General features: G+C 42.2%; 1 protein-coding gene across 3 annotated transcripts in view; it reads right to left on the bottom strand.

The window, feature by feature from the left end:
• Positions 1 to 6,382: 6,382 nt before the first annotated feature.
• The window catches only part of tulp4a (TUB like protein 4a), a 378,343-nt gene continuing 358,510 nt past the window's right edge, over positions 6,383 to 26,215 (bottom strand). The window contains exons 14-15 of one of the 3 annotated variants that reach the window (XR_013888258.1): positions 11,667 to 12,347; positions 6,383 to 11,531 (exon numbers count right to left, since the gene is read on the bottom strand). Coding sequence is in view for 1 of the 3 variants with exons in the window: in XM_080200309.1 (XP_080056435.1) it covers positions 12,231 to 12,347 (117 nt within the window). In the remaining 2 variants the exon portion in view is untranslated. Of the gene's footprint in view, positions 12,348 to 26,215 lie in introns of all 3 variants that reach the window. The other 2 variants (XR_013888259.1, XM_080200309.1) reach the window with 2 other exon arrangements.

The raw sequence follows: 26,215 nt of genomic DNA, 5'->3' as shown, positions 1-26,215 counted from the left end.
AAGTTAACTGTTGTAAGCAACTAGTGGAAACATTACAAAACTTATTGATCATCATGTATCATCTGAAAGCAAACCCAGTAACTTCGATTTTACTCAAGTTGTTTTGGTAGCTATAATAATTTATTTTTAAAGTTCATGGTCTGGTCTTCTTATTAGTATCCTTACTTGCCACAGCATTTAGCTTGAAGAGAGGGACACAGTTTTTTATACAGAGTAAGAATATGGATTACTTGACCAATGGTAGCCAAATCAGCATGTTATCCAGGAACACTGAGATGTATGGCGTTCAAATGTGTGCTTGCTAAGCTGTGGTGTAGATATAAAAGTTCTAGCAGCCTGAAAATCAAGTTTAGTGCATAATCAGAAATTGTGCAAGTCCTGAATTAACAGAGAATTGTTAAAATGGACCATCAGTACAAGCCACAGATACTCAGTCATCCATTAATTAAGCCTATTCTTGCAAGCTATTTTGTTTCCAAATTCCTTAGCTTATAAAACACCTGGTTCTTCTGAGCCTCAAAATTTTTAAATAATAAATTTCTCTTGCTGTACTTCTGGTTTCAACATATAAACTTAGATGACCTTTGTACTAAATTTTAAACCTCTGATTTCAGATATGCGCATATCCCTTGCTTAAAAAGAATGCTTCAGAAGTTTGAACTTCAGCAATTTTACAAGATGAGATATGATTGATGTGCAGCTTATGTAAGATATTCGTTAAATTAAAAGCATAATATTACAGATGCTGGAAATCTGATATACAAGCAAAAAGTGCTGGAAATATGCAACACGTCTGGCAGCCTCTGCGGAGAAAGGAACAGAGTTAATGGTTCAAGTTAAATATAATTTATTCAGAACTAAAGGAAGGTAGGAATGTGATAGGTTTTATGCTGTTGTAAAAGGAAGGAGGAGCAAGAACAAAAGGCAAGATCTGGGCAGGAATGATTTAATCACAAAAATGTCCTGGAACAAAAGGCAAAAGGTAATGGTTGTGGGAAAGAAACAAAGGTTTTGTGGCAGTTGGCCATTGGCTGGCAGCAGAAACGGGGTTTCCCATTCTATGCAGTCCCTGCTACCATGAAAACTGCAGCTGGGGCTCGTTTGCCATCAGCAGGACCGGAAGATTCTACTGGCAAGAACAGTCAGAAAATTCCAACCAAAGCTTATGTCCAGCGTAGACTGTGGGATAATAATGAACAGCTCTGTCTGAAAGCAAAAAGGCTGCGTTTAATTGTGCCACCATGTTTCTTGCATGTCAGTCTCAGCTGCTGTATTAAAACAAACAAGTTGGCTTGACAGAAACTAACAATACTACGGAAACGAGAGTTGTCTTTCATAAGGTCTATGGGCTACCGTCCAGCCCATCAAAGTTTTGTATTCAACCCACCAACCACTATGGTGATGCCTTTCAAAATGATTTAAAATGTTAAATGCTGCTGTTACCTTAAAATTTGTGTCTTTCTTAATGGATTTTCCCACCAGCTTTTCTCAACACTAATATTTAAAAATGGAGGGTGTGATCTTACTGACTGTTCATGCCACACTCCCGCTGATGTGATCAGAGAATCTGGCACCCAACCAGATCTGTTCACCGCAGCAGGATGGAAAGATCTCACCGGCACGAATGGTGGTAACATTCTGGTCTGAGAGTGGGCTTGGGGGCTGAGTCTGTGTTGCTGGGACAGAGTTAGTGACCAAGTTAGGGATTGGGAACTGAGAATAGAAAATAGCTGCCACAAGCAGCAATGAGAATGTGTGAGATAAAAGTGAGGAAATAGGGGGGAAAGACAGAATGGATAGAGGGGACAGAGGGATAAAGGTTGAAACAGTGTGTTAGGGGAAGAGTCATCATCACCTACTCCTATGATCTCTTCAGCAATCCCTCCTACCAACCATCCTCCTGACTGGCCCTCCCCACATTTCATGGAACCATCAACTACCCCTGGTGCTTCACTGGCACCCCACTCTCCCCAGAGGAAAAATGTGAACTTGTCCACTTTGGCAGGAAGAATAGAAAAGGCATATTATTTAAATAGAGATTGCAGAATTCTTGGGGTAATATGGGGATCTGGATGCTCTGGTCATAGAGGTTTACAGCATGGAAACAAACCCTTCAGCCCAACTTGTCCATGCCGCCCCTTTTTTGATTAAACCCCAAAGTTAGTCCCAATTGCCCACATTTGACCCATATCCCTCTATCCTCATCTTACCCACATAACTCTCTAAATGCTTTTTAAAAGATAAAATTGTACCTGCCTCTGCTACCACCTCTGGCAGCTTGTTCCAGACTCTGTGTGAAAAAAATTGCCCCCTGGACACTTTTGTATCTCTCCCCCCTCACGTTAAACCTATTCTCGCTACTTTTAGACTCCCTTACCTGTGGGAAAAGATATTGACTATCTAGCTGATCTATGCCCCTCATTATTTTATAGACTTCTGTAAGATCACCCTTCAGCCTCCTACGCTCCAGAGGAAAAAAGTGCCAGTCTATCCAGCCTTTCCTTATAAATCAAACCATCAAGTCCCGGTAGCACCCTACTGCGCTCTTTCTAGTTTAATAATATCCTTTCTATAATAGGGTGACCAGAAGGGTATAAGTGTGGTTTTACCAATATCTTACACAATTTCAGCAAAATATCCCAACTCCTGCATTTAGTGTTCTGACCAATGAAACCAAGCATGCTTAATGCCTTCTTCACCACTCTGCCCACCTGTGACTCCACTTTCAAGGAGCTATGAACCTGTACCCCTAGATGTCTTTGTTCTGTAACTCTCCCCAAAGCCCTATCATTAACTAAGTCCTGCCCTGGTTCAATCTACCAAAATGCATCATCTCGCATTTATCTACATTAAACTCCATCTGCCATTCGTTAGCCCACTGGCCCAATTGATCAAGATCCCATTGCAATCCCAGATAACCTTCTTCACTGTCCACCAGGCCACCAATTGTGGTGTCACCTGCGAACTTACTAACTATCCTCCTATATTCTCATCCAAATCATTAATATAAATGACAAATGACAATGGATCCAGCACTGATTCCTGAGGCACACTGTTCATCACAGGCCTCCAGTTTGAAAAACAACCCTTACAACCACCCTCTTGCTTTGTCATCAAGCCAATTTGGTATCCATTTAGGCACCTCACCTTGGATCCTGAGAGATTTAACCTTATGCCACAATCTACCATGCGATATCTTGTCAAAGGTATATGAATCAGAAAAAATTAGTATGCAGACAGCAAGTGATTAGGAAGACAAATGGGACATTATCATTTATTGCAGGAATTTTGAGTATGTACGTTTTTCTACAATTATACAGACTGTTCGTGAGACTACGTCTAGAATACCATATGATGTTTTGGTCTCCTTACTTAAGATAGGTTATAAATGCATTGGAGAAGGGATCATATAAGATGTGTTGGAAATGTCAAGGGATGATCCTTTCTATGCTCAGGCTGCTGGTGGAGAAAGTGAAGGGTTATGGGAGAGTGTTTTTGGAACGAGGGTAAAGAGTGAGAGGAAAAAAGTGGGAAATAGATCAGACAGGGTTGAGGGTCCTGTCAACTCCATTGAAGAAAAAGGAAGATTGTTGTGGAAAGTTGCATCATCAAAACAGATGTGTTAAGAGACAGAATGGAAAGGACAGCAGAGTGTGATTAAGTACAGTTGAGGTAACTATGGGATTCCACAGCCCATTTTCAGCCTATCTACAGAAATGAGCCATGTAAAGCTGAGAGGGTGTAAATTGGAGGCCTTTGATGGCTGGGATTTTCTGGCTCCACTTCGAGCCAGCCAGTTGGCTTCAGCGGGACTGGAAAATCCCAGCCAGTTATTTTTTTCAGTTCCAGGTGAGAGCAGGAAAGGATATTGATATAATCATCAATCAGAAACAGAGTTAGAGGGGGAAACCTGAGTCCGGCTGGAACAAGGAATGACGCACTGATCCTATAAAAAGACAGAAATAACTAGGAAGATGATGGCATAGTGGCATTGTCGCTGGCCTACCAATCCAGAGACTCGGGATAATACCTGGGGACCTGGGTTGGAATCCCTCCATGGCAGATGGTGAAATTTGAATTCATTAAAAATCTGGAACTAATAAATCTAATGATGACCATTGTCATAAAAATCCATGTTTCACTAATAGAAACATAGAAGATTGGAGCCCGAGGAGGCTATTTGGCCCTTCAAGCCTGCTCCGCCATTCATTATGATCATGGCTAATCATCCAACTCAGTAGTCTAATCCTGCCTTCTCTCCAATGCCCCTTACGGAAGGAAATCTGCCACTCTTGTCTGGACTATATGTGGCTCCAGATCCACAAATAACGTGGACTTTTAAATTCCCTCTGAATAAGCCTAACAAGCTTCCAATTGCTTGTAATTTTAATTCACCACCTTGTTCACATTTCTGCAGCCTGTTGCAATCTAGCCGTGAAGCAAAGTGCAAGCTTGAGGACAAAACTTCATCTTCCCCATTTACTTTACAGCCAATAAATGTTGGCTCAGCCAGTGAGGCCCAAATCTCATGATTAAATAACTAAATACAAAGACATACAGCAACATCTCTTTTTCTGAGGAAATGACCAAAAGATAAGTTGTTCACTGACTGAATATGTTTAGCCAGATGTAGGAAGGTGATGTTTATAAATTGGATACCCCCAAAGAAGAGGTAGTTAGGGCGAGGAAACAAAACTGCTGAAATTACATAGGGTGTTAGAAGAGCAATATATGCAGGTGGGGAGAGATTGGACAAGGAGAAGAAAAATAAAATCAAGCTAGGAAGTGGGGCAGTAAGCTCAAATGATGGGTCTACCTGTTTGTGGATTTTGGAAGGAGGTAGAAGCAGGCTTGGACATCCAATCTCTCTATACCTTCATCTCCCACCAGGACAATCTTGAGGGTTCTCCATTTCTTCCTTGACAGTGGTCGACTCATCCATATCCGCCAACTTCCATTTGGCTGAATTCGTTCTATCATGTGGAACATTCTTTATTCCAGTCCTACCCAGGCCCCCTTTCAACAACTTATTTTCCAATGATAATTGCTTTGGTATCTTTCCTACAATTGCCCAGACTCAGAAAACTTAATCAACACAGTGTTCAGTTTATTTCACTAACATGTCTCCCTTTTTACAGATATTCATTATGAATCCACTAACTCCCATTGCTACCTTCGTCTCCATCACATCTGTTCCAATAATGTAACCTTCCACAACAGCTTGATTTACTTTTTCCTCAAACGAGGATTGTCCCCACTGTGGTTGACAGGACCTTCAATTGTATCCGACCCATTTCCTGTACTTTTGTTCCCTTGTCCTCACTTTCCATCTCATCAGCTTCCATATTCTAAGGATCATTCTCCACTCCAGCATGATGACACCATCAAACACATCTGCCCATCCCCCCTCCTTTTTTAGCATTTTAAGGGACTACTCCTTCCCAGAATACCCTGGTCACCTCCCCAAACATCCCAACACATCCTTCCCGTACATCCCTTTTTCCAGGCAATTGGAGGAAGTCTAACAGCTGCCATCTTACCTCCTTTCTCCTCATTGCTCCAGGCCTCAAATACACTTTCCAGGTGAAGCAAACCTACTTAAGTACTTGCATTTCCTTCAATTTAATATATTGTGTTTGCTGCGCACAATGCAGTCTCCTCTAAACAGGGGGAGACCAACACACCTTTGGTGACTCCTTTGTCCTCTCAGTACACTAGCATGACCCCACATTCCCAATTGCTTGTCATTTTAATTCACCACTACCTAACTCACATTTCTGTCCTTGGCCTGCTGCAGTATGACTATGAAGCTCAAGTTCCCTATTTTGATTTCATTCTGACAGTCTGAATCTTAGTCTTCATGTTTTTGCTTTTGAACAGAGTTCTTCATTTATTGTCATTAAAAAACATTCTGGACAATGCTTTGCTTCCTTACTACAAACATTATTCTTTGCCTTTTTGTTCTAAAATACCTTTTCTTCACTGTACCTCTATATTTCAAGTAATAAATCCCCCATAACTGGAAAAAGCAATGGCAGTACTGAAGAAGCTGTCACTAGCAAACTGTAGTTTGCTTATCTATTCAAGTATTTGGTGATTTTATAGAGAAGCAGGCCTGTAAAGGTTACTTTATATTCTGATAGTTTCTAATGAAATAGATTTTTATTTAAATTTTTTAAATTAATTTTCTTAGTTTATGCAGTCATTATTCTGAATTTGTGGCAGCACTTAATTTAACAGTCACTAAAATATTTTTGTTTCTTAAAAAAGACAATTTTGATGAATTCTGGAAATTTATTGTGAATAGGTGAAGAAATTTGCAGTATATTAATAGTGTAAAATTTACTATCAATAAATTAAATTTATATTTTGACATGGAAAGAAAAGCAACAGGAAATGGAAAGAGTGTGTTTGAACCTATGACATACTTTTAAAGAACTAGGAACATATTTTAGTGCCTGTACTTTTTGGTGTAGACTGAAAGAGGGAATTTAAGCCAAAAATGTAGCACTTCCACATTAAGCTCCAAAAAGCAGATTTATGTTCCTGTAATCCTGATTACTGGTACAAAAGGTTGTTAAATATATATTTTTAGCTATTTTGTTTGAACAATGAAGACAATTTCACAATAAATGACAATTATAATGTTAGGTAAGGAAGCATCTTTACTTAGATAAGACATAGAATTTAGTTTATGTCAAAACTATATTAAACATTGGTTAGGCCACAGCTAGAGTAATGTTTGCAGTTCTGGAATCCACATTATAGGAATGATGTGATAGAACTGGGAAAGGGTGCAGAGGAGATTTACCAAGATGTTGCCTGGTAAACAAAGTTATGAAGACAGATTGGATAGACTGGGATTATTTTCCTTGGAGCAGAAGATACTGAGGGGGTCATGATTGTGATGGTTAAAATTATGAGACATAATTCTCCTTGTTGGAGGGATCAATGCCTGGGGGAATAAATTGAAGGTTTCGGGGGGATGTCAGGAAAATCTTTTTCATCCAAAGGGGGTGGGAATCTGGAATTCATTGCATGAAAGGATGGTATAGTCAGAGATTCTCATAATATTTGAGAAGTATTTTGATGTGCCAAGGCATACAAGGCTATGGGCCAAGTGCTGATAAATGGGATTAGAATAATTTGGTGATTTGTCTTTGATTGGAACAGACATGATGGGCCAAAGGGGCCTTTTTCTGTGCAGAATGCTTTTATGACTCTAAATAGGTATCCAGCACCTCTTCTATGGTTAAAAAAATCACTACAAGTGCCCAGTCTCTTTGTTTGTTAATCTGTCAGGAAATACACTTTTAGAACTTATATTTTCTGAACACTAGAAACACTAATAGATAGAAAATAGTGGATATACATGCCCACAAGTAATAATTTCCAATAAACAAGTTGGAGCGTAACCACATACTACTACCTCAAATCACTCCATGAATTCATTACTTTTCATAATGCAGGACGCTGGTGGGATAGTCATACAAACGTACAGCACAGAAAAGGTCCTTTGGCCATTAAATCTGCACCAACAATAACTACCACTAAAGGCACGCTGATCAGTTATTGTTTCAGTTATTGCTCCATTTGAAATAACAGCAACCTTGTTGTTCATGTGTGAGGAGATCTTCACCAAAACATTGTGAAATCTTTTGTAAATTCATTAAGTAATAATCTACAGTCCGTTAGAAGAAAATGGTAGCGTGTGCATGTTATAATCATATATCTCCACCCATTCTCTCTGCAGGCTGCATTTTACCTACCGAATAAGTAAAATGCAGCTGATAGATGTAAGCCTGTACCAATAGCGAAGCTCCTTGTCAATAATACGAACTCTTGCTTCTATGAATCAGTAGTTCCCAATTTGCTGTGTCGATGTAGCAAATTAATTATCACTTATAATGTATGAATCATGAATAACATTTTGTTTCTCTTTTTATTGACAATGGATAATACCCCTCCTCTCAAATAAGAAAACTTCAGCTCAGAGAGAAAAGCATTTTAATTCATTCGATCTGTGAGGTTAAGAACAGTGAAAGGACACTAGAATGCAGATCATGCTGTCCAAAGTGGAGGACTGGAGAGAAGTGTAATAAGGATTCAAGAATTTAGAAGAATGACAGCAGTTTTGGTAAGTAGATATAGAACCCTACATGGTGTTGCAGGTGCGGGTCAACTTGAATCAGTTTGAAAGGATAATGGCGAGAGAAGGGAAGGAACCAGTTAACATCAGAGGAAAATATAAAAAAGGTCCTGTCTGATCAGCATTAAGAGCTAGGTGGCATAGAACAAAACCTGAAGTAGAGTAATCTCTTGCTCATTATCATATGCAAATTGGAGTAGTGATAAATAGATTAGGGAGGTGAGCATGTGACTGAAGGAGCAGTATGGGAAAGAAAGGTTCCATTTTCATAAGATATGGCACCACTATTCAAACAGGAAAGAACTGTACCATTGGTACAGGTTTCATTTGAACCAGGCTGGGTCAAGGGTCCAAGCACACAGGATAAATGGGTTGCAATGACATTAAACTATTAAATTATAGGGATGGGGGGGGTGTTCAAATGGAAAAGGTGGTGTGACAAGGTCTTGAGAGAAATTGGAAACATGAAAATAAAATATTAATGCAAAAGAGCAGGTGAGCATGTGCGTACAAATGTAAGGCATGTAAAGAACAAATTGAACAAATTGCAGGTGCAAATACAACTTGGGGACTATAACAAGATATCCATTACTAAGACAGTTTAACAGAGCACAAAGATTTATTTAATAATGATCACAATACGATGATCTTTCTGGGAAGATAGTGCATAAGGCTTTTGCGCCAGGCACAAACTGGTCTTGTGCCAAAAACCATATACCCAGCTGAGTTTTGCCGGTATGATTGGGCGTGAAGCCAATTTAAATATTAATGGCATCTTAACATATCCGGCATGGCTGTTTACCCACCCTCGACGGCAAGACGTCATGCTGACGAGAACCACAGCTGGTCCCCATCCAATGGGGATCAAATGCAATGGCCACGCCAGGATGATAGGAGGCCACTGAAGCCCCAAGGTGGTCAGGGCATTGCTGGGCTGTGTGCATGGGACACTGCCAGCCTTGCAGTGCCCACCTGGCACTGTTCACTGGACACTATAACTGTGTCAAGAGAGTGAGCCCTGAGTGGGAATGGGACTATGATGGGGGCAAGAGGGGAGCTTTGCAAGTGGGAGGCAGAAGGGGTTATGACACTGAACTCATCAGGCAGGTCCTAATGCTCCAAGCCAGTGATCCATGTTGCTTTGGTTATACTGCTGCTGATGATAGCTAACTGGCGGGGGCGGGGGGTTAACAATAGCACAGGAGAGAATTGTGCTCATTTTATGGCACTTAGAAAAAATAAATGAGGCAAAATGTGATTCTTGCCTGTAGAGGGAGTGGGCGGAGTCTATTCTCACCAGGCAGCTGGCTGTTGAGCCCTAGGGCTGCCATTGCACAGGCACCCTGATCTTACAGTGCACTGTGTACACTGGGGGTTCTGTCACTCCCGCCACCACGGTGGGCAATCTCAGGGTGCCAGGCTGGCACTGCCAGCCCTTGCCCCCAACCATCCAGGGGCTGCAGTGGCTTCCAGTCCAACTGGCGATGGTGGGGACCACACAGGATCACAATGGTACCTTAAGTCTTGCACCCTGCAAAGCTCTGGGAGAATGTGGTCTAATGTCTAGAAAGGTTCCCTGCAAGGAGAATACTGTTGCAATGCACAGTACCGATGAACCAGAGATTGTGGGGTTGACCCATGCAGATATGGACTTTTCCTCGGATGGAGAAAGCTAGCACGAGGGGGCACAGCTTTAAATTAAGGGGTGGTAGTTATAGGACGGATGTCAGGGGTAGGTTCTTTACCCAAAGGGTGGTGAGGGATTGGAATGCCCTGCCTGCTGCAGTTGTAACTGCGCCTAGTTTGGGGGCGTTTAAGAGATCCGTGGATAGGTTTATGGATGGAAAGGGTTTGGTTTAGGTTAGAGGGTCAATGCTTTTTGACTGGTCGGCACAACATCGTGGGCCGAAGGGCCTGTTCTGCGCTGTAATGTTCTATGTTCTATCACTTTCACAATATCTTCCCAAGGGACGAGGCTCCAGAATGCCTGTGAAAGATCAAGGACAGGTGGAGAAGTGCTAAACTTGGTGGGGAAGTGTTAAACTTGGCAGGGAATATCCTGTCCAAGAGGTAGCCTGGCCAACAATGCCCATATCCCATGAATGAACAAATAAATAAAAGTAAAGACGATGAATAAGTTCAACAGTAAATTGAAGGAAATGAACTTGAAGGGCCAAGAGGCTACAGTTGAGGAATGATACTGATTGGATTCCATTGGAGAGCGCTGACATGGATTTGGTGAGCCAAATAGCCTCCTTTTGTGTTTCATGGATTCCAAGACTAGTAAGGAGTCCAACGCTGGAGGCTATAAATACATGACAGTCAAATATATACCAATAAGGAACTCAGGAAAATCCTCTTTACTCAGAGATTAGTGGGAATCTGGAATCATAGAATCCATACAGTGCATAAGGAGGCCATTTGGTCCATCACGTCTGCACCTACTCTCTAACAGAGCATTTTATCCAGGATTTATCTCCACAACCTCACATATTTATCCCGCTAATTCCTCTATTCTACACTTCTTGAGAACTAAGGTACAATTTAGTAACCAACCTAACCTGCACATCTTTGGACTGTGGGAGGCACCCAGAGGAAACCCAATGCTGACACAGGGAAACTTTACACAGAAACCCAATGCTGGAATTAAATCCAGGTTTCCTCATGCTGTGAGACAGCAGTGCTAGCCACTGTGCCAGTGTTGCCCTTAAGTCACTGCAACATGAAGTCTATCAGGCAAATATCAAAGAGACATTTAAATAGAACCTAGATAAAACAAAGAACATGTATACTGTTGATTAGGTGATGAAGTAAGAGGAACAAGACTCAACTGGGGCTTAAACACTGATATAGCTCTGCTTGACCAAATATCTTGTTTCTGTGCTATAAAAGTTTTTGTAATTCTATGAACTGTTGCCGCTGCATAAAAATTCCTATTGTTAATGGGAAATATCAATACAAGTTCAATAAGGATACTAAAATGTTTGATCCAAATTTCTAAAAAAGCTAGTTTTATTCTTTCTTCCCAAGCACATGCTTGAATCTGAACTCGTGATGTCGACTGGAAGCTATTTTTCAATATTAAAGTTTTCATGACTTTGCAATGTAATAAACATTAACCATCAAGTGCTTGCCTAGCCCCTGTGACAGTAAACACTACAGCTTATAATGATAACTACTACTTCCCCAATTGCCTAACACCTGCACCACTGTTGAAACCAACAGACAAGCTATGTTACAAAAACATAGAAAAATATAGTGCAGCCTAGCATTTTGTAGCAGGACACGTTTAGGTGCATTCGGTCCCTCTTCTGTCCAGATATGGTGGTTTGCTTATCATTTGGGAAGGCAATCCGCTATCAGGGTTACATGTGCAATCAGCCTGTCATTAAAAATAAAAAAAATTTCAAAGTAATAAAAGTTGCTGACACAATGACAATATGTCCAACTGAATGATAATTAGCACTATAATAGCTCAACAAAAATACAAAATATTAATTTTAAAGCAAAAACATACCACCTCAAAAGTGATGTTTTGAAGACTTCAGTCTTCTTGTAGTTGTAATTCAGAAGCTCCTTAAATTGTTCTTTCCAGTGCTTAACAGTATTGACACAACCTAGCTATCTATTATCACCATATGTAAAAGTCAGCATTTCATTCCGGTTCCCAGGAATCCTTTGTATTTTTCAAGTATGATTAGTGTTATTAAAAACCGCAGAGAAAGCAAGTTTCTGTAACAGTTGCAGGGAGAAAAAAAATCACATCATAATATAAGGCCATCTAGTTAACAGGTAAACTTATTCTACTGGGTTATTCAGACAAGCATGGGGCAGCACGTACTCAGCTGCAAAAGTCTACAAAGCAGCAAGTTCTCTGAACTGTAATCATCCTAGCATGCATCATAGAAACATGCTCTTTCCCTTTCCTGTTACTCCAAGACCAAACAGGTGAACTGTGATCCTCTAAAGTGAAAGGCAGCATTGTAGCTACTTAGACCAACTCAGTCACAGTGCACTCATCAATGTGAATTCCTGGCATCTTTTGATCCTCAGCTCCAGAAAGCACTTTGGTTCTTCCCATTCATTTCAGCCGCTGTGTAACATTTGCTAGTGCAACAGCAAAAGCCTGCACTGCAGAAAATGGATATTGAAAATCCAGGATGTATGCATTACCATCAATTCTTCCAAACTGCATCACCTGCAAAAGAAAATAAATTAAAGGCTATAAAAATAGAACACTCCTTTTTAATTGAACAGAATTAGAAGCGGATCAAAGTGCACTAAATGAACCATATCTGACACTCTCTGCATCAAGAGTTTTTATGGACATTACCAAGAACATTGTTTAGACGCTTAGACCTGGATTTTTCATTCCCATCTGTAGCGATTGTGTTGTCAAGCCTTCAACTGCTTACATTTATGCTAAATAGCATAAATTGCTAAATAAATTGCTAAATAGCATAAATGTATTAAGACTTACTTACATCAAGATGTATTATCATGAATACTCATTAAAAGGCATGGTCGCAGGAATCAACCCCTGCGCTGAATCAATAAGGCTGATAAAGAACAAAGAACAGTAGAGCACAGGAATAGGTCCTTTGACCCACCAAGTTTGTGCCGACACAAATGCCTCTCTAATCTAATATTTTCTCGCCTCTACGTAGTCCATATCTCTCTATTCCCTGCCTATTCATGTATCAATCCAGATGCCTCTTGAACATTGTTACAGAATCTGTTTCCATCACTTCCTCTGGCAACACGTTCCAGGCATTCATCATCCTCTGTGTGAAAACTTGCCTCTTATTTTTCTTTTAAACTTTCCCCCTCTCACTTTCAATCTATACCCTCTAGTAATTGACCCATTGATCCTGAGAAAAAGATCTGACTATCCACTCTATCCAAGCCTGTTATAATCGTGTAAACCTCTATCAGGTCCCCCCTAGTCCTCTGATGCTCCAATGAAAACAATCCAAGTTTGTTCAATCTTCCTTCATAGTCCATATCCTCCAGATCAGGCAACATTCTGGTAAATCTCTTCTGCATTCTTTCCAATGCATCAACGTCCTTCCAGTAGCGCGGTGACCAAATTTGTGCACAATACTCCAAATGCGGCCTAACCAAAGTCTTATACAGCTGCAATATAATTTTCCAATTCCTGTACTTAACGCCCTGACTGATGAAGGCCAGCATGCCATACGCTTTCTTGACCATCTTGTCCACCTGAGTTGCCACCTTCAGGGAATTATGGATCTGCACGCCTAGATCCCTCTGTATGCTAATATTTCTAAAGACTTTACCATTTACTGTATACTTTCCTTCTACAACAGACCTTCCAAATTGCATCACCTCACATTTGTCCGGGTTAAATTCCATCTGCTATCTTTTGGATCAGGTCTCCAGCCGATTTACATCCTGCGGTAACCTCTGATAATCCTCCTCACTATTTGCTACTCCCCCAATTTTTATATCATCTGCAAATTTACTAATCAGAATATCTACATTTTCCTCCAAATCATTACATAGGGTCAGTGCTGTAGCACAGTGGTTAGCACTGGTGTCTCACAGCTCCAGGGACCCCGGTTCGATTCCTGACTTGAATGACTGTCTGTGTGGAGTTTGCACATTCTCCTCATGTCTGCATGGGTTCCTCCGGGTGCTCTGGTTTCCTCCCACAGTCCAAAGATATGTGGGTTAGGTTGATTGCCATTATGTGGAGGTATGAAACTTGATGTCTGTGTCGATATGCATGATCTTCTTAGAGATCCTCTCCACTTGGGTTGATTGGCCATGCTAAATTAACCCTAGCGTCAGAGGGATTAGCAGAGTAAAAATGAGGGGTTATGGGAATAGGGCCTGGGTTAGAACATAGAACATTACCGTGCAGTACAGGCCCTTCGGCCCTCGATGTTGCGCCGACCAGTGGAACCAATCTAATGACCCTCTAACCTAAACTATTCCAATATTATCCATATCCCTATCCAATGAACATTTGAATGCCCTTAAAGTTGGCGAGTCCACTACTGCTGCAGGCAGGGCATTCCACACCCTTACTACCCTCTGAGGGAAGAACACCTCTGACATCTGTCCTATATTTATCACCCCTCAATTTAAAGCTATGTCCCCTCGCGTTAGCCATCACCATCCAAGGAAAAAGGCTCTCACTATCCACCCTATCTAATCCTCTGATCATCCTGTATGCCTCAATTAAGTCACCTCTTAACCTTCTTCTCTCTAATGAAAACAACCTCAAGTCCCTCAGCCGACCACCGTTGGATGGTGCTTGGTGCAGACTCGATGGGCCAGATAGCCTCCCTCTGCACTGTAGGGATTCTATGATTCTATGATGTATATTACAAACAAGAGAGGCCTAGCATTGATCCTTGTCACAGACCTACAGTTAGAAAAGCATCCTTCCACTGCTACTCTCTGTTTTCTATGCCCAAGCCATTTTTGTATCCATCAGCTCACCTCGGATCCCATATGACTTCACCTTCTGTATCTAACAATACTGAGAGAACTGAGAATAAAAATTGCAGACACATTGGCCATAATCTTCCCCATTTCCTTGGAGTTTGACCAGGGGTCTGTAGATTTGCAAACATTATAGCCTTTTTTGAACAAGATGCTGAAGCTAAATCCAAACAATTGACAAGTCTGTTTAACTTCAGTGGTGGGGAAACTTCTAGAAACAATAATTTGTGACAAAATTAATAGTTACTTGGGCAAACTCAAGAAAACCTTTTTCCAGCTTTTAAAATTGGCTTCAAAGGAACAATTTATTTTCTTTACTCAAATTTTTTTGTTTTGTGTGTGGGAACTATGCTGCCATTGGGAGATATGCACATCTGCCACAATTATTCAGGGGTTACACAAGGATAACCTCCACAATCAAAATGGCATAAAGCTCTACAGGGAAGGCTTGAGAGTCTTTGCAGGAAGGGAAACTCAAACCAGAGGGGAGGTGGTGGCATTGGACTAGCAGTCCAGAAGCATAGGGTAATGCTTCGGGGACCCAGTTTTAAATGTCACCACAGCAGATGGTCATGGCATCATAGAATCAACACAGAGCACAAGAAGCCATTCGGCATAACAAGTTTGCATCGACTCTCTGATAAAGCATCTTACCCAGGCCAAATCCCACACCCTATTCCTATAACCCCACACAATTCCCATGGTTAATTCATCTAAGCTTTACATCTTGGGACACTAAGGGGCAATTTATAATGGCCAATCCACCTAACCTGCACATCTTTGGGCTGTGGAAAGAAACTGGAGAACCTGGAGGAAACTCATGCAGACATGTTCCATGTTCTATGACATGGGGAGAATGTGAAAACTCCACACCAACAGTCACCCCAAGTCTGTAATCGAACCTGGGTCTCAAAATAGTAGAGTCCCCTCCAGATGCAGAAGATAAGGCTAAAAGAAATGTGGTACCTAGGCAACGTTTGGGGCCAAGGATATACAGACCTCACATGTCTTATCTACAGATGAGCAAGAGACAGTGTTGCAGACACCGCTGCATGTCCAGGGATCTGATGATTCATTAACCACATTCTTCAGGAACTGGCACCAAAAGGACTGGGAGGCTATCCACTGCCAGTGGCTATTAAAGTCACCACAGCACTGAACTCCTATGCAAGTGGTTTCTTCCAGAGCTCTACTGGGAACCTGTGCGAAATCTCCCAAGCATCAATGTACAAAATGCCTTTTGGAAGAAGGCCCACAAATACATGCACTTTGCCAGATATCAAGAGAGTCAGCAGGTCAGAGCACTGCACTTTGCTAGGTTTACCCTTCCACAAGTGCAGGGTGTTATTGGCTGCACTCTTGTGGCTATCAAAACACCCTGGCAACAGGCACTCCAATGCATAAACAGGAAAGGATGCCACTCGTTCAATATTCAGCTGGTCTGTGACCATACAAAGAAATAATGTAGGTATGTGTGAGGTACCCAGGAAGCTTTGATTTGATTTATTGTCACATGTATACAGTGAAAAGTATTGTTTCTTGTGCGCTATACAGACAAAACATATCATTCATAGAGAAGGAAATGAGAGAGTGCAGAATGTAATGTTACAGTCATAGCTAAGGTGTAGAGGAAGATCAACTTAAAGCAAGGTCCATTCAAAAGTCTGACAGCAGCAAGGAAGAAGCTGTTCTTGAGTTGGTTGGTACACGGCCTCAGACTTTTGTATCTTTTTCCCGACGGAAGATGGAAGAAAGAATATCCGGGGTTCATGGGGTCCTTAATTATGCTGGCTACTTTGCCAAGGCAATGTGAAGTGCCGGCAGAGTCAATGGATGGGAGACTGGTTTGTGTGATAGACTGGGCTACATTCACGACATTTTGTAGCTCCTTGCAGTCATGGGCAGAGTAGGAGCCATACCAAGCTGTGATACAACCAGAAATAATGCTTTTGTAATAGTTGTAATCTGTAATAGTTGGTGAGAGTTGTAGCTGACATGCCAAATTTCCTTAGTCGTCTGAAAAAGTAGAGGCGCTGATGGGCTTTCTTAACTATAGTGTTGGCATGCGGGGACCAGGGCAGGTTGTTGGTGATCTGAACACCTAAAAACTTGAAGCTCTTGACCTTTTCTACTTCGTCTCCATTGATGTATATAGGAGCATGTTCTCCTTTATGTTTCCTGTAGTCAATGATAATTCCCTTTGTTTTGTTGACATTGAGGCAGAGATTATTGTTGCTGCACCAGTTCACCAGATTCTTTATCTCATTCCTGCATGTAGGGGAGGCCCCCATAGCACCAGTTTCCATGACAAGGATGATGAGTAGTAGTCTGCATCCTCCTGGCCAAGTGTCCTCTCACATGGACCACATTAGCACCAGGATTGCTCATTCTCTCCTTGCAACCATGCAATTCAATCTGAGAGTGAGCTGTCAACCAATTTGCCAGCCATTGTCCTGATCCTTTGAATAACGATGAAGGCTCTGTAGTACGTATCCTTGTTAAGAATAGGTCCAACCTGGATGAGGGCGTTCTGGCCTCATACAGTTGAAGGCATTGTTTCTTGTAATTTCACTGCAAAATCACAGTCATCATGGAAACCTAGGAGAAGCAGGGGAAGCTCCACAAAACTCAGTGCACTTGTAGCTGTATGCCTTCAGTCTGACAAAGCTCCTCAAGGAGATCTATCTGCCAAAATGGGGCAATGCATTCTATGTCACCTCAATGTGTAACTGAGAGGTCACATTTGGGGAGAGGCAGCCAAGGCATTATGCAGGATGAACTTCATTTTGTCCTTTGTTGCCTCTTTTCCATCACATTGACATCTGTCACTCTCAGGGATGTGGACATGTATTCATCCTGACCTTTCCACAGATTCAGAGCACCTGAGAATCACTAAGTTTACACAGTCAGTCTGTCCTCATGGGCAGCTGTCCCATGCCAGCTGAAAAATGCAGACACCATGGGTGGGATTTTTCGGCTGCACTTGCCCCAAGGATGGAAAATCTCACCTGAGGCCAATGGACATTTGCAATAAAATCATAGAATCTACAGTGCAGAAGGCGGCCACGTGGCCCATCGAGCTTGCACTGACAACAATCAGACAATTTATTCTGGCCAATCAATCCAACCCGCATATCTGTGGATTATGGGAGGAAACACAGCACCCGGAGGAAACCCAGCAGACATGGGGAAATGCACAGTCACCCGATGCTGGAATTGAACCGGGGTCCCTGGCACCGTGAGGCAGCGGCAGCAACCACGATGCTGTTCCATGTTTGGATCAGAACATTTTTTTCATATTGGTCTTTTGGCATGGTCCATGTCCTGCCCGCTACGACACCCATGGTGGGTGGAACGGGGAAATTCCACCCCATAAACCACTTGTTTGATAATAAAAAGCACTCATCAGATTCATTACATTCTGGATTGCATCATATTAGTATCCTCAAAAGTGTAAAAATCTACCATATGCACCCTTAGAGCATGCTCCAAGCTTCTTTTGATCACACCACGTTATCATTTATTTATCTTCAATGGTCTTGGCATAGATTGTAAGGGGAGGCTACTCAAAATTTGTGGGTGAGATCTACATCCTTACATTGTGAAGAGAGCCTTGTAGTCACAAGGCAAGGTTAAAAAGGTAGAACTTTGGGGGCTTGAGCACCAGCAAAATGAAATTACATTGAGGGTCAGGGTTAGAATCATAGAATCTCTACAGTGCAGAAGGAGGCTATTCGGCCAGCTGTGTCTGTACTGACTCTCCAACAAAGTATCTTACCCAGAAGCCTTCTCCATAACACCATATATTTACCCCACTGATCCCCCTAACCAACACATCTTGGGAAACTATGGGGCAATTCAGTATGGCCAATCAGCCTAATCTGTACATCTTTGGATCACATAGATAGGATATCATAGAATTCCTAAAGTGCAGAAGGAGGCCATTCAGCCTGCACCAACAACAATTCCACCCAGGCCCTATCATCGTAATCCCATATATTTACCCTGCTAATCCCCCTTTCACTAAGGGACAATTTTGCACACCTAATGTGCACATACCTGGAGTGTAGGAGGAAACCAAAGCACCTGAAGGAAACTTACGCAATACAGGGAAAATGTGCAAACTCTACGCACACAGTGACTTGAGCCTGAATTGCACCCGGATCCCTGGTGCTGTGAGACAGCAGTACTAACCATTGTGCTGCTCAGATGACAGTAAGTAATTAATCCTTCTCCATGCGTTTACATGATGGACATCAGATAATGCACATAGGATGGATGAACACCTTAGCCTCGATTTTAAAAAGCAAGAATGAATGATACATCAAACAGCACATCATGTGAATGAGAGTCCTTATACAATCAGATGGTGACGTTAAGGTCGAGCCATCAATGAAGTCAAAATTATAAGAGATAGAGAGTGCATGGTGAGGCCCCTTGAGCTGGCACAATGTGAGTTGTCAATAGTTGTCTAATGGGCTGGGGAGTGTGTGAGCTGAGACTGATGAAGTGCTTGATTTATCCTAGCATAATCATAGAATCCCTATAGTGCAGAATAAGTCCATTTGGCCCACCGAGTCTGCACCACTCACAATCCCACCCACGCCCTATTCCCATAACCCTGCTAATCCCCTGACACTAGGGTCAATATAACATGGCCAATCAACCTGATCTGCACATTTTTGGACTGTGGGAGGAAACTGGAGCACCCAGAGAAAACCTACACAGACTTAGGGAGAATGTGCAAACTCCACACAATCACCTGAGGCCAGAACTGAACCCGGGTCTATGGTGCCGTGAGATCATTTATCCTCTTTCTGCACTGGATGGCTGACCTCCTCTATGCAGTGTTGACGCTGACCATCTCAGCCACCACCTTTCATACGGAGTGGTGATGCTGGTGGACCTCCAGTAGCCAGAGCAGAGGTAGAGGACATTGCGGCTGGTCTCCATGACCCTCGATATCCCAGGGAGGCATAATTGAATTTGAGAGCTGCCATAATCTTGGCTTTCGAGGCTATGTCTTCAGTGCCATATTGTCCCTTAGTGTCACAGGGTAAATATATGGAATTACAATGATAGGGCTGGGTGGAATTGTTGTCAGTGCAGGCTCAATGGGCTGAATGGCCTTCTTCTGCAAAGTAGAAATTCTATGATATGGCAGGATATCCTATCTATGTTACTTTGAGGGATTGAAGCGAAGGTTCACCAAACTGATTCCTGGGATAGCAGGGTTGTCATATGAGGAGAGATTGGGTCAACTGAGTTTGTATCCACTGGAATATAGAAGAATAAGAGGGGGGATCTAATCTAGTCAAATACTAACTGGATGCAGGGATGTTGACTGAAGGGCACTAGAACAAGGGGTCAGAGACTCGTATATATTAAAGCTTATTTATTAGTCACAAGTAGGCTGACATTAACATTGCAATAAAGTTAATATGAAAATCCTCCAGGTTTATGGGGTAGGCCATTGAGGATTGAGATGAGGAGAAACTTCTTCTATGGAATTCTCTACCACAAAAAGCTGTGGAGGCCAAGTCACTGAATGCATTCAAGAAGCAAGTAGCTGGATTTCTAGATTCCAGTGGTATCAAGGAACATGGGGAGAGTGCAGGAGTATGGTGTTGAGATTGGGGATCAGCCATGATCATGTTGAATGTGCAGCTGGCAGGTTGAATGGCCTACTTCTGCTCCTATTTACTATGTTTCTATGTTCTGCTGTATGTCTTTGCATCTCCAACATGTCAGTGATGGCCATTTCTAAGGACTCTTCATCTGACTAGGACTCAACAGTTGACTGCCGGTTCTCCAGCAGTCTTCTGAGTACCAGAACCCTGGGTTGTCACTGTCTCCAACAGATGCAAGGATACATCTGTGAAGTGTTTTCCAGATATTGACCCTGAGCCTAATCTAGATCTATTCTGATTTGATTTATTTTATTTATTATTGTCACATATATTGGTACACAGTGAAAAGTATTGTTTCTTACACACTATACAAAGCATATCATATATAGAGAAGGAAAGGAGAGAGTGCAGAATGTAGTGTTACAATCATAGGTAGCATGTAGAGAAAGATCAACTTAATGTGAGATAGGTCCATTCAAAAATCTGACAGCGGATGGGAAGAAGCTGTTCTTGAGTGGGTTGGTACATGTTCTCAGACCTTTGTATCTTTTTCCCACTAGAAGAAGGTGGAAGAGAGTATGTCTGGGATGCATGACTGAGTATCCCAACTACTTCCAAGCTCTCCTCAGAGTTGTGTTCTAGGTCCAACCATATGTTTTATCGATGATCTTTCCTCTATCATAAGGTCAGAAAAGGGGATCTTTGCTGATGACTGCACAATGTTCAGTACCACTTGTGACTCTCAGATAATGCAACAGTCCATGTCCATTTGCAAGCAAGATCTAGACAACATTCAGACCTGGGCTGATAGTTGGCAAGTACCATCCCCATGACCATGCAAGTTACAATCTTCAACAAGGGAGAATCTAACCATCTCTCCTTGGCACTCAATGACATCACCATTATTAAATTCCCCCCCATCAACATCATTTTTGGTACCGAGGACCAAAAATAGAACTTGTCCAGCCATATAAATATATGAATATAAGCATAGGTTGGAGGCTGGGAATTCTGCTGCAAGTAACTCACTTCCTGACTTACTAGAGCCTCTCCATCTACAAGACACAAGTCAGGAGTATGATGGAATATTTTCCAATCGCCTGGATGAGTACAGCTCCAACAACGCTCAAGAGGCTCAACACCATCCAGAACAAAGTAGCTCATTTGATTGGCGCCCTAGCCATCATCTTAAACATTCACTCTACCACTGATGCAGTGGTTGCAGAGTGTACCATATACAAGATGCAGTGTAGAAAATCACCAATATACCATCAGCAGGACCCTCCAAACACGCAACTTCTAACACCTAGAAGGACAAGGGCAGTAGAAGCATGGGAACACCACTGCCTGCAACTGACACTCCAAGCTACATACAAAGCTGATTTGAAAATATAGCATTGTTCCTTCACTGTTCTGGATCAAAGTCCTGGAACTCCTTATTGTGGGTGTACCTACACCACACGGACTTCAACAGTTCAGGAAGGTGACTCACCACCCCTCTGAAATACAATTAGGATGGGCAACAAATGAAGTCACTCACCATGACAACTTGTGTCAGGCTGTTTAATGTCTCCCTGCATTGCATCGGCGCAACATCGTGGGCCGAACGGCCCGTTCTGCGCTGTAATGTTCTATGTTCTATGTAGGCTTGGAGCAACCTTCCAGATAATAACCTTCACCACCACTTCTTTCCACCATCATTGTGGGTTTCCTCCATGTGCTCCGGTTTCCTCCCACAGTCCAAAGATGTGCAGGTTAGGTAGATTGGCCATGTTAAATTGGCTGTTAGTATCCAAAAGATAGGTTAGATGGATTAGCCATGGTAAATGGGGTTTTAGTTCAGTCAGGCTGTATGGTCAGTGCAGGCTTGGAGGGCCGAAGCACCTGCTCCAATGCTGTAATTTTCTTTGTTCTTCGTAGAGGTGGGGCAGAGAGAAAGTCCTGGTTGGGAAGCTCTTTTGGAGAGCTGACTTGATGAGCTGGATAGCCTATTTCTGCACTGTAGGGATTCTCTGATTCTATGATGTCCTGAGCATTTGTCTGGAGGGTCTTCTCTCATTCTTCATGTTGTCTCTTTCTATCTCTATACTTTGCATCAAGATCTCCAATGTACAATCCAAAAACCTAGACACTTACTCCCTATTGCAATTCAGGTATTCCTCAAAGCATTTTTCAAATTACTCCCACTATTTTTTTATAGCCATATAATTTGATATTATATGGAAATTTGATAGAGGTGTATAAAATTATGATCAGTATAGATAGAGTGAATGTAAGCAGGCTTTTTCCACTGAGGCTAGGGGAGAAAAAAAACTAGAGGACATGAATTAAGGGTGAAGGGGGAAAAGTTTAAAGGGAATATTAGGGGGTGTTTCTTCACACAGAGAGTGGTGGAAGTGTGGAATGAGCTGCCAGGTGAAGTGGTGAATGCGGGCTCACTTTTAACATTTAAGAAAAGCTTGGACAGGTACATGGATGAGAGGGGTGTGGAGGGATATGGTCCAGGTGCAGGTCAGTGGGACGAAGCGGAAAAATGGTTCGGCACATCCAAGAAGGGCCAAAAGACCTGTTTCTGTGCTTTATTGTGTTTTATGGTTCTATAATGCAGTTTTTCTTTAAGACACCACCTGTGGAGACAGAAGGGTGATCCAGAGTCGAAACATTAGCTTTAGGTTCTCCTTAAAGCTATAAAAAAAGCCATTTTGCAATTTGTTCAGTAAATCGTTGCATAGCTGCATATTTTGTTCTAATTCTTTTCTGGTATGGTTTATTCATCCATGTATATAGAAATTATTTAAAAAATGGGGAAAATTCTTTAATTTTCTTTAGCTTTGTTTTAATCTGTATAGATGGTATACAGATGCTGTCAGATCTGTTGAGATTTTCCAGCATTTTCTTTTTTTGTTTCAGATTCCAGCGTCCGCAGTATTTTGCTTTAATTTTTCCTTTAAGACATGCAGGCTGTCTTCAGTTGCAATTTCACTACTGTTTACCACCCATCAAGTGATATCTGCTGCTAATGAAAAGCGAGGATCATGCTGATTGAAAACAGCAATCATGAAAAACAACAGGTTATCTGTATACCAATGAATGCACATGGGTTAGTTGCATAATGGCATTCCCATACTCATTTTTAGAAGTCATCCCACTTAAATTCCATTATATTTGATTTATCAAGTCAGATATGTAGGTTACAAACTTGATTCATTTTACTAGGAAAACAATTTTAATAGATTGACGATTAGAGCATTTATAGGTCTCTGAACTGAACTTCTAGTGTTACTGTACGCAAAGAGCAAAAGAATAGCCAGGGAAAGGGTTGGTCCACTCAAGGATAATGGAGGGAAGCTATGCATGGAACCAGAGGAAATGGACAAGATACTAAATTAATACTTTGCCTCCAAAGAGAGGGACTTGATGGATGAAGAGCCTAGGGTAGGGTTTGTGGATATTTTTGGGTCATGTTGATATCAAAAAGGAGACTGAATTGGGCATCTTAAAAAGCATTAAAGTAGGTAAGTCCCCAGGGCCTGATGGGATCTATCCCAGAATACTGAGGGAGAAAAGGATGGAAATTGCTGGGGCCTTGATATTCTTGATACAAAGAAATCTTTGTATCCTCATTGGTTACAGGTGAAGTTTCAGAGGATTGGAGGGCAGCCAATGTTGTCCCATTGTTTAAGAAGGGCAGCAGGGATAATTAAGGAAATTGTAGGCTAGTGAGCCTTACATCAGTGGTAGGGAAATTATTGGAAAAGATTCTTAGGGACAGCATTTACTTACATTTGGAAACAAATTGGCTCATTAGTAATAGACAGCATGCTTTTGTGAAGGGGAGATCATGTCTCACTAACTTGATCAGGTTTTTCAAGGAAGTGACAAAGATGATAGGTGAGGAAAAGGCAGTGGATGTTGTATACATAGGCTTCAGTAAACCCTTTGATAAGATATCTCATTGTAGACTGGTATGAAAGGTGAGGTCACACGGATTCAGAGGTGGACTGGCAACATGGATACAGGACTGGCTTGGTCATAGAACAGTGAGAAGTCTCACAGCATCAGGTTAAAGTCTAATAGGCTTATTTGGTAGCACAAGTTTTTAGAGTGTTGCTCTTCCTTCAGGTAAGTGGAAGAGTTGTGTTCACAAACAGAGTATACATAGACACAGACTCAATTTACAAGATAATGGTTGGAATGTGAGTCTTTATGGGTAATCAAGTCTTTACAGGTACAGACAATGTGAATGGAGAGAGGGTTGAGCACAGGTTAAAGAGATGTGAATTGTCTCCGGCCAGGATGGTTAGTGAGATTTTGCAAGCCCAGGCAAGCTGTGGGGGTTACAGATAGTGTGACATGAATCCAAGATCCCAATTGAGGCCGTCCGCATGTATGCGGAACTTGGCTATCTTTGCTCGGTGATTCTGCGTTATTGTGTGTTGTGAAGGCCACCTTGGAGAACACTTACCCGAAGATCAGAGTTTGAATGCCCGTGACTGCTGAAGTATTCCACGACAGGAAGGGAACTGCCCTGCCTGGTGATTGTCAAGCAGTGTTCATTTATCCGCTGTTGTAGTGTCTGCATGGTTTCCCCAACGTACCATGCCTCGGGACATCCTTTCCTGCAGCATATCAGGTAGACAACATTGGCTGAATCGCAAGAGTATGTATCATATACCTGGTGGATGGTGTTCTCACATGAGATGATGTCAATTGTGTCGATGATCTGGCACATCTTGCAGAGGTTGCTGTGGCAAGGTTATGTGATGTTGTAGTCATTATTCTCCTGAAGAATGGACAGTTTGCTGCGGACAATGGTCTGTTTGAGGTTGTGCAGTTGTTTGAAGGCAAGAAGTGGGAGTGTGGGGATGGCCTTGGCAAGATGTTCGTCTTCATGTTGAGAGCTCCGGAGAAGATGTCGTAGCTTCTCTGCTCTGGGGAAGTACTGGACAACGAAAGGTACTCTGTCCACCGTGTCCCGTGTTTATATTTTTAAGAGGTTGGGATGGTTTTTTGCTGAGGTGCATCAGAACTGTTGATCGATGAGTCAAACACCATATCCTGTTCTTATGAGGGCACCTTTCAGCATCTGTAGGTATCCGTTACAATCCTCCTCAACTGTGCATATGCAGGGCTTGTCTGTAGGGGATGGCTTCTTTAATGTGTTTAGGGTGGACACTGGAGAAGTGGAGTATCATGAGGTTACCTGTGGGCTTGCGGTACAGTGAAGTGCTGAGGTGACCGTTCTTGGTGCGTGTGTCCAAGAATGCAACCGATTCCAGAGAGTAGTCCGTGGTGAGTCTGATTGTGGGATAGACCTTGTTGATGTCATCATATAGTTGTTTCAGTGATTGTTCACCATGAGTCCAAAGGAATAAAATGTCATCGATGTATCTGCTGTATAGCATCCGTTGAAGCACTGCAAGAGCTCTGCGGTGAAGAGGTCTTGTTCGAACCTGCGCACGGAGATGTTGGCATATTGAGGTGCAAATTTGGTCCCTGTGGCTGTTCTGTGCATCTGGATGAAGAACTGGTTGTTGACAGTGAAGATGTTGTGGTCCAGGATGAGTTGTAGAATTGCACCTGGAGACTGGCAGTTGTCGGCGTTGGGTAGTGAGGCAGTTGCAGAAATGCTGTCGTCGTGGGGGATGCTGTTGTAGAGTGCCCAGACATCCATTGTGACGAGGAGTACTCCCAGTTCAACTGCTCCATGTATGCTGTGTTTCTGTAGGAAGTCCGTAGTGTCGCGGCAGAAGCTGGGGGTTCTTTGTATAATGGGTTTCAGGATGCCCTTGATGTAGCTGGAGAGGTTCTCACACAGGGTCCCACTGCCTGATACGATGGGATGACTAGGTGTGTTGGCCTTGTGTATCTTCAGAGGTAGTAGAGATCTCTAATGCGGGGAGTAGGGATGAGAACATGGAGGGTGCTCAGAAGGTGCAGATTAATGTCTTCATCAGTCTGT

The sequence above is a fragment of the Carcharhinus amblyrhynchos genome, chromosome 12, assembly GCF_965287045.1.
Source record: "Carcharhinus amblyrhynchos chromosome 12, sCarAmb.v2.hapA, whole genome shotgun sequence".
In the NCBI taxonomy this organism is placed as follows: domain Eukaryota; kingdom Metazoa; phylum Chordata; class Chondrichthyes; order Carcharhiniformes; family Carcharhinidae; genus Carcharhinus; species Carcharhinus amblyrhynchos.
This window is presented reverse-complemented; position numbering and strand designations above follow the sequence as displayed.